A 7,258-nucleotide genomic window follows, 5' to 3' on the forward strand; every position below is an offset into this window, starting at 1 on the left:
TGATTGCATAGGGACGCTACGAGGCCTTTACAAAGATTCCCTAACCCATGACAATCCGCTAAGGTTTCAAGCCAAAGCGGTCATAACACTGTCCTAATGAGGTGGTACCTTACCAAAGGACCATTAAACAATACCAATTGCCCCAAGAGGACCGAGCTATACCCCGTCGATGCATCCCCTCTTGCCCTTTCCGTAAAATTGTCACAAGCTAGAGTCTCTAATTAATCAGACAAGACCAGAGCCATATAGTATTGTGGTTGTACTGTTTTCTTGGGTGGTTCTCCATGTTCCAATTAAATCATCATAATACTCTTGTAAATAAGCATAGATAGAAAGATGGTTAGGGTCACTTGCCTTTCTCCAATAAAAAGCTACTCTTACGGCTCTTCTGCTCTTGCTCATACAAGCTTCTTGATTCTTTAAGCTTCAAACAACGATCTTTCTACTCGAAGCAATCATCGGGCAACATACAAAGCAAACAATAGGTACAACTAAGAATAATACACCAAAACAAAATAAAGGCTTAAAAGAACACACAAAAGGATAGGGCTCGTTGCTACGGTTACAACAACACAAGAAACGCGGAAAACGAAGCTACGGTTGAAAAGAAACAGCTATCGAAAGATTTGTATTATTATTGTACAAAAAGAACTATTAACTTTATTTATTTTAATTAGAAAAATCATATGCAAAAATATTTAAAAGAAAATATATTTGGTTCTAAGTAACTCATATTATGTTTTCATTTGCAAAGCGAGGTAGAACTTAGTCCAATTTTATTCAATTATCTATGTACCACTTACTAATTAAACAGTTTATTTGAAGGAGACATGTGAAAGCATCTAAACGCACAACTTTATATGATTCTTATTGAACTAACAGATTAAATTACAAATACATTTGATTTGATATTAATCAAGTTAACATTAGTGGTGAAAACCAGAGTATAGATCTAATTATCTTTTAATTAGGAAATCTAGTTGAAAGGATATTAATAAAATTAAATTTATATTTAATTTTAAAACAGGAACTACAATACAACTGAGCTACTAAACTATCTCTTACACTAAAACAAGATTAGCGCAACGAGGACGAACAAAACAAAACCGAAACGGTCGATCTATAGGCTAAACAAGGTTGCAGGGGCTTATACATGATTAACCATAAGCGAGAAGGACTAGCAGGGACAAAAATGCAAGACACCAAAAATAGTACTCACGATTTGATGAGAGGGCAGGGTCGGATCGAGTTGCTTGAGGGTGCTTTTGCAAAAGCTCGAGAACCAAACGTCCATGGCGGACAAGCCTCCTGGAGACTCCTGGCGCTTTGCTTTGCTGGATTTCAAATGCACGAGAGACCATGGTGAGATGGGAATAAAGAGAGGAGAAAGAGACAGTCTCGTTTATGGAACTCGCCGTCGACAGGAGTCCTCGGGATGACCTGAAATTGGCCGGCGGCAACCAGTGCAGGTGCTGCTCCGCGGACGGCGGCTCTCGGGCGGACGGCGGTGTCCGGCGATGGAGGGGCGACGAGGGCTGGCGAAACGGCTTCAGCTCGACGCAGTGATCGACGTGGTGGCCTTGGATTTGCAATCCGTGTTACGGCTGCGACGAATCGGCAACTGACGGCCGGCGGCGGTGCTCGCTCCGGCGAGCTGCTGTAGCGAGGGCGCACGCGCACGTGCAGGAGGGGCCTCGCGGCTCCTGCTGCCAGAGGCGCGCGAGCAAAGGGGCGACGGCACGTAGGGCTGGGCGTTGATCCACCTGCAGCACCAACGGAGATCGCCCAGAGTCTCGGCTTCGCGAACAGGCAAGCAGCGGCGCTGGGCCTGGGACGCCTGGTGGTGGCGCGTAGGGCGCACGAAGGCCCGCGAGGCAGCAGGGCGATGCAGGTGGAGGCGGCGGCGTTCCTGGTGCCTAGCGAGAGGGGCGATGCGGGGGTCGCGGGACACGAGCGCTCGCCCTTTATAGGCGCGTAGCCCTAGCCTGGGCATGCTCACCACGGACTCTAGGGGCGACGGTGCAAGTTCCTGGCAGGCTGGCACTGGACACGGGCTGCGACGTTGAGTCAGGTTGGGCCGAAGCCGGAGTCAGGTTGGGCCGAACGGCTTCGGGCTAGGCTGAAGCGGGTTCATTCATGGGCCTAAGAAGGTTCAGTCTGTAGGCGGCACTCGGCGCGCTGGCGAGTATGACAGGCTGGATGAGCAGTACTGGGGAGAGCAGATCCGAGAGAGAAAGAAGGAAAAGAAGGGTTGAGCAGGCTGCACTTTTTTTTAGGACGCAGATGGTCGGGCTTGTGTGACGCGTATGCTGAGGACTGCAACGAGGGCCATCTGATCTCGAGACGAAGTCCGAAATAGGCATGGAGCGAACAGCTGGCTTGCGTGTGTGGTAAGATGAGGTCAAGCATGCATGGTCATACTGAACTCGTTCAACGAATCATGGCGCGCACATACAGAAAAGCGGAGATTACATCAGGCTGATAAATAGAATTCGAGTGACGGAAAGAAGGGTAAAGATATAGGCAAAAAGGATGGGCTGTTGATGGCATTTAGGTTGAGTCTAGGATTTTAGAGCAACGGTGTTGGTCGTCCGAGCTAACGGTGCAGATAGTGAAGCCTCGACGAACAACGCGAAAATCGAGATACGACTCCATTTTGGGTGTGGTTGATCAAGGACAAAGACTAGAGAATGGAAAACTCGATGGGACATTTTAGGGTGTCGGATATGATAGGGTAGAAAGAGCAAATTGTGATAAAAAGAATCGACCCGACTACGACGAGAAATCGAGAACTGAAAAATAATAGAAAGAAAAGGTAACAAACTTTAGAACTTCACGGGACTACTTCTTGATAACACCAACTTGGTGAAGGAAGATGATCGATGTGATTGTCGGTTAGCTAGCTTCGAAGAGTTATTAAGCTTCGGAAAGGAAAAGGCAAAAGGTGAAAACAAGGGTATTGGTTTCAATACATCAATGAGAAGCTTCGGGTGTACTTTTTGTGATGGAAACACGATGGATGATGAGATTGTGGCAGTGGCCAAGCTCAAGCTTGCGCGCGGCACAATTCTGGAATTTAGGGTGGATTGAGACAAAAACAGGTTGAATCCAGCCGGAGGTGAAAAGAAAATGAATTTGTTTTTTTCAGAACATATTTTCAGGCTTAAAATAAATCTAGAACAGTCTAGATAACTATTTTAAATTAAACCCCGAAAAATATATTCTGAAGATCCGAAAATTTCCCAACAATTGCTGAAGATAGTACGGGATACAAGAGTCCAAATAAAATATTTGAAACTCTTGAAAAAATATTTTAGAGCCATTTAAAAAAAATGAAATTAGCTCACAGGAAAATGAGAATAATTTCAAGAAAAATTTGAAAAATTCTCGAAAAACCCTAAAGATGGCTGAACACATTCTAAAAGATACTCACAATCCAAAATTAAATATTTTGGAGTGTGACAAGGAATTTGCTCGCGAGCTCTGCGCCGTTGATGCAGATCTGCGTCGCCGAAACACCGAGTGCATAGTGCCTGGCATCCGTTCTCGTGGACACACGACCAACGCCTCCACTAGATTGTAGAAGTTCCTCATCAAAAAATTCAGAATGGGAGAAACTGGGAAGACCAATCCACTGCGCCTGGAATCCACCAAGTATCCACGGCGTCCAAAAATCCATGGCGGATCTCCACATGTTCTCACGCGTGACCACGGCACCACGCATGAGTTGGTGCGCTCTGCGGCAATCTTGGCGGCGCGCATGCCGTCATGCGGTGCCGCGGCGCCGGCCTTTCCATGTCTAGTCTGACCTGTTCAAGCTCATGCTCGCCGCGCCCGACCTAAACTGCCGCCTGTCCGGATGCGAGAACTCCACCCGTCCAGATCTTGGGACCAGCCGCCCAACTGCCGCAGCACGTCCAGAGAGTTCGTCGTCTTAGCCGCTGAACGCATCCATCTGGACGAGTAGCTCCACCAGCACCAGGACACACCGGCGGCTTGGCGCGCCCCGAACAGCGGTGCCGGGCGCCACGGCGTCCTCCGCTCATCGATGAACCGGAGAACGATTGCCGCCTTCTCCCTAGCGGTACGGACTCCGCAACACGTCCTTGCGCCGTCTAGGTCCCAGGAGAGTTGGCAGTGGAGGCCACGACGGCGTGGCTGTCGTCAATGGTGCCGGCCGGCCCGAACTAGGAGCGGACGGTATTCACTTTACCGTCCCGGGGTGGACGGTAAATGAAATACCGTCCCCCCTTGGGCATCTCGCAGCCGTCGGATCAAACTCGTGCGGCCGAGATTGACGCGAATAACTGCAGGCAGCGAACATGCTCTTCGTCTTCCCTTCGCGACGGGCCGCGTGGCATTCTATCCCCGGTGACGACGCTCTGCTGCAGCGTTCCTGCGCAAAGTTCCCATGACCTAGAGCGCAGCGCCGCCCAGAAGCACCTTCCCCCAGGATCGCCGAAGAAGGAGGAGTCCGTATCCGGAAGCTGGCAGCCACAAGAAAGCGACGGGCATGGAGACTGGAGGCTGATCGTGGGCTTTCGTTCCCGGCCGTGCCCGTCTATCTGGACCAGAAGGCGGCGTCTCGTCCGACCGCGCCCACGCCCGCTCTGCGGCTCGACGCCTCCACGCCCGATCGCGTGGCCACCGGCGGTCTGGCGCTCGCCGCACAGCGGCGCAAAGGATGAACGCGGCGGGCCACCGGCCGTCGGGGCGTGGAGGAGCGACGGATGCGGTGCGGCGTTCTGCGGAGCTGGGCGCCGCCTGGACGAGCGGCGAGCTGGCCGCCTGGACGGGCGGGGAGCTGGCGCGGCGCGGCCGCCGGGGCGCGCGCGGCCTCTGGAGCGCACCGCGCGCCGTGGCGGTGCACCAGTGCTCCCGGCTCCTGGAACTCGCCGCCGATCACCACTACTCTGTGGAGCCGCTGCTCAGCCGGCCGTTGATTTGGGAGAGAGAGAGAGAGGATGAGGAGAGATGAGAGAAGCATCTGACTAAAAAGTGCTGATGAGTGGGCTTCACAAAATTATATAGATAGTCTGATGAGTTTGATCTGCATGGCGTTGATGTACGAGCACTAATTCCTTGATCCTTCAGATCTTCCCGGCGATCCAGCAGCCGTGGAAGCCGTATGGCAGGCCATACGGAAGCCTCACCCGCGCAACCTCTCCAAACGTCTTTCCGTTCAGCACTAGCACATAGCCACCGCCATGAACATCGCTCACAACAGATATGACAACTCCTACCCGGATCAAACCAGATACAAAAAATTAGCCCGTTTTAAGAAAACAAATAATTAACTAAGCTGGGTCTGGGGAAGCGGACGGCCCAGCAAGATTGATTTTAGTTTTAAAAATTAAGGAGAGAGGTGATCAGGAGAACACAACAAACTGTCTAGTGTGTTCAGATAAACTGATGACCGTCATCTTCCCTGGTCGCTCCCGGCCGCGCCACGAATAAGGGCTCCGACGGCGCGGCGGCGCCATCCTCGTCGTGCCAGTTCTTGGCCGTCTTCTTCACCAGGTCGATCTTGGCGAGGGCGTTAAGGAAGTTGCATGGCCAGCGCGCGCTGCAGCCGTAGGCGTAGCGGTACTCCTTGCCGAGGTAGGCCGGGTTGATGCTGCACATATCCATCCCCCGGCCGTGCTCGTCGGGGTCCAGCGCCGCCTCCAGCTCGCCGAAGGGGCTCCCGTCCAGCGGTATCCTGAACCTGCCAACCCTGCCCAGAGATCAATAGCAAATCTGCCATTCCAGATGGTGCCTGTGGCTGCAGAATTTGAAATCACCCGCCGGTAAGCCAAGTGACATCACTTGATGGCAAGGTTCAAGGTTGCAATCAGGTTTCCTCGGGAGCTGATGGAGTGCCATTGGTGGCCAGGATGCACATGTACCTTCCATCAGGAAACGCGTCACTGTTCCTGGGCGATCGCAGCCTGTGGAGAGCAAGTGCATCAAGGACTGCTGGATCAGCGTAGTACTCGCAGCAGTCGGCGATGACCGCGGCAGCCTGCCCGTCCTCGCCTTCCTCCTCATACGCGTTGATGAAGTGGAGTGCCATGAAAGGCGGCACCTCGACGCTAGCCACCTACAAGATCGCCAACAAATCCAAGTTCTAACAATGCAGTGCAGATTACGTTTAACTACTGACTGCAAAGAGAAGTCCGATCTGGCCAAGGAAGTTGGCACTCACCGTCTTCCCGGTCGACTTGCGTACGACGTGCATGTAGCTACCGGACGCTGGGAGCCAGTCGAAGAGGTAGAACTGTGCAAGCTCGGACTTGAGCATGCTGCTGATCGAGTACCGGAGCGGCATCTCCAGCACGACGACGTAGTTCTCCGTGACGGCGAACGAGTGCAGCCACCGCGGCGTGGGCCCTCCTCGGCAATCCACTCGTCCTACCACATTCCTCTCGCTGCTCCCGGCCGCCATCCTCACGAGACGGTGGCCTGGCCGGACAAGGTCAGGGAGCAGCGTCCAGAACTCGGAGCCGGTCACGACCGGGTGCCCCGCCTGTATCACGCCACCCAACGCGTCCGCGTACCGGAACTTCCCGATCGTGGCGAGCGTGCACGGGTCGATCAGGGCGGAGCTCCTGGTGGTCTCGGTGAGGCACATCACCCTGCCGTCCCCGAGCGGAAGCACGGCGACGTTGGCGTTGTCCGAAAGCGCCCTGCCGGTGACGAGCCCGACGACGCCCCTCGCCCGATCCACCAGGCTTGCCGGCTTGGTGGGGCAGTGGGCAAACTCGCGCAGGAGCGGGCGCCCGCGCTCCTTGGCGGCCCTGTAGGCGTCCGACTCGAGCTGCCGGTGCGCGCCGGCGGCGCGCCCTCGCCGGAAGGAGACGCGGACGAGCGTGGCGTACCCATCGAAGAGGTGGCCGAGCGCGCTGCCGTCGCCTACCTCCCACACCCCTGGCCCGTTCCTCAGGTACGTGCCGTTCTGTAACAAAGTTACGTTACACGACGGCACGCACATCGATCACGTGCTGCTCTGTTTGGAGGCGTTGTTAGAAATCTAGGCAATTTTCGGTATATTTTAATTCCAAAATTAGATGTATAAACTAGCAATATTTCTATGACTTTAAGGAGTAAAAGTAAACATGTGAACATGTTTATACTTATCACACATATAAGCATAAACAATATAAATAACCAAAGTTTTAGGGAGTACCCTAAAGCGGGGCCGTTGCCGGAGGCATTGGCTGCGCTGTTACCAACTGGAGTAGACATCTACTCGGTTGGCCTCAGTCGAAGTAGTCGA

General features: G+C 53.1%; 1 protein-coding gene and 1 long non-coding RNA gene across 2 annotated transcripts; both read right to left on the reverse strand.

Annotated features, from left to right (window-relative positions):
• Window positions 1-260: 260 nt before the first annotated feature.
• On the reverse strand, window positions 261-1,907 carry LOC120675925. Its single transcript, XR_005675539.1, has 3 exons — window positions 1,441-1,907; window positions 1,220-1,334; window positions 261-442 (listed from the first exon to the last, which is right to left on the reverse strand). It is a non-coding gene; the product is annotated as an uncharacterized LOC120675925 (long non-coding RNA).
• Window positions 1,908-4,999: 3,092 nt separating this feature from the next.
• LOC120674971 (carotenoid cleavage dioxygenase 8 homolog A, chloroplastic-like) lies at window positions 5,000-6,973 on the reverse strand. The gene is made up of 3 exons (XM_039956064.1): window positions 6,188-6,973; window positions 5,889-6,082; window positions 5,000-5,716 (listed from the first exon to the last, which is right to left on the reverse strand). Exons 1-3 carry the CDS (start codon window positions 6,971-6,973, stop codon window positions 5,401-5,403), a joined length of 1,296 nt encoding a protein of 431 aa, XP_039811998.1. The 3' UTR covers window positions 5,000-5,400.
• Between the last annotated feature and the right edge of the window lie 285 nt (window positions 6,974-7,258).

Source organism: Panicum virgatum, chromosome 5N (assembly GCF_016808335.1).
Source record: "Panicum virgatum strain AP13 chromosome 5N, P.virgatum_v5, whole genome shotgun sequence".
In the NCBI taxonomy this organism is placed as follows: domain Eukaryota; kingdom Viridiplantae; phylum Streptophyta; class Magnoliopsida; order Poales; family Poaceae; genus Panicum; species Panicum virgatum.